This window comes from Echinops telfairi, unplaced genomic scaffold (assembly GCF_000313985.2).
Source record: "Echinops telfairi isolate 266 unplaced genomic scaffold, ASM31398v2 ScPeMD7_70;HRSCAF=299, whole genome shotgun sequence".
Lineage (NCBI taxonomy): Eukaryota > Metazoa > Chordata > Mammalia > Afrosoricida > Tenrecidae > Echinops > Echinops telfairi.
The window spans coordinates 27,032,235-27,033,180 of NW_022103968.1; the positions used below are offsets into that span (position 1 = coordinate 27,032,235).

General features: G+C 63.5%; 1 protein-coding gene across 1 annotated transcript in view; it reads left to right on the forward strand.

Annotated features, from left to right (window-relative positions):
• Window positions 1–358: 358 nt before the first annotated feature.
• Window positions 359–946, forward strand: part of FGF8 (fibroblast growth factor 8) — a 4,492-nt gene continuing 3,904 nt past the window's right edge. The window contains exon 1 of the mRNA XM_004701305.2: window positions 359–572. Coding sequence (XP_004701362.1) covers window positions 359–572 — 214 coding nt within the window. The remainder of the gene's footprint in view (window positions 573–946) is intronic.

Sequence of the window (946 nt, forward strand, 5' to 3'; positions counted from 1 at the left end):
CGAAGGGACCCCCTCCGGGTCCGCTGGCGAGCCGACCAGGCCTCGGGAACCCTCAACATTTGCTCCGTGAATTTGTCTTTATAAATGTCACCGGGAGAGGAGGGCTGCCTTCCCACTTAAAAGCACCCTGCGCCTCCAGGCGGGCTGGCGGGGCGGCCCCGGGGCAGGGACCAGAGGACTGGGGACGCGTGCTCCCAGTTGCAGCTGGCAGGACCCCGCGGGTTCCCAACAGGTGGGGCCGGCGGCCGCTCCACGGGCGCTCACCTGCCGGCGGCGGCGGCGGCGGCCAGGAGCTCGGAGGGATGCGCAGGGCAGGGCCCTGGGGGCCACTCGGGCCCCTGGGCAGAGTAGCATTATAATGGCGTGCTGTATATTTTTCAATTTCCTAAAGGTAACTGTTCAGTCCTCACCTAATTTTACACAGCATGTGAGGGAGCAGAGCCTGGTGACGGATCAGCTCAGCCGCCGCCTCATCCGGACCTACCAACTGTACAGCCGCACCAGCGGGAAACACGTGCAGGTCCTGGCCAACAAGCGCATCAACGCCATGGCAGAGGACGGCGACCCCTTCGGTAAGGCGCCAAAGCCGGCTGGCGGGCCCGGGACCGCCTGGGCCTCTCTGGGCAGGCGGGGGCCTGTAGACTGCCCAGCTCAGAAGAGAACAAGTGAAGGCAAAGAAAAAAGATGTCTGTAAGGGTCTGCTGGAGTAGGGAAGACCCGGAGGACCGGGCCAGGGGCCTGGGGAGAGTTTGACCCACAGGTGCCCCATCCCTGCAGCAGTCCAGTGTGAAGCCAGGTCTCTGTCTCCACACTTGCTATACACTCCGCAGGTGGAGGCAAGGGCTTTAGGGGGAGGGGGCCCAGACTTCAGATATGTGGCCTGCCACAGGAGAGTGGTAGAGAAGAGAGAAAGTCTACCCCCTCCTTTACACCCCTTCAACCCCCC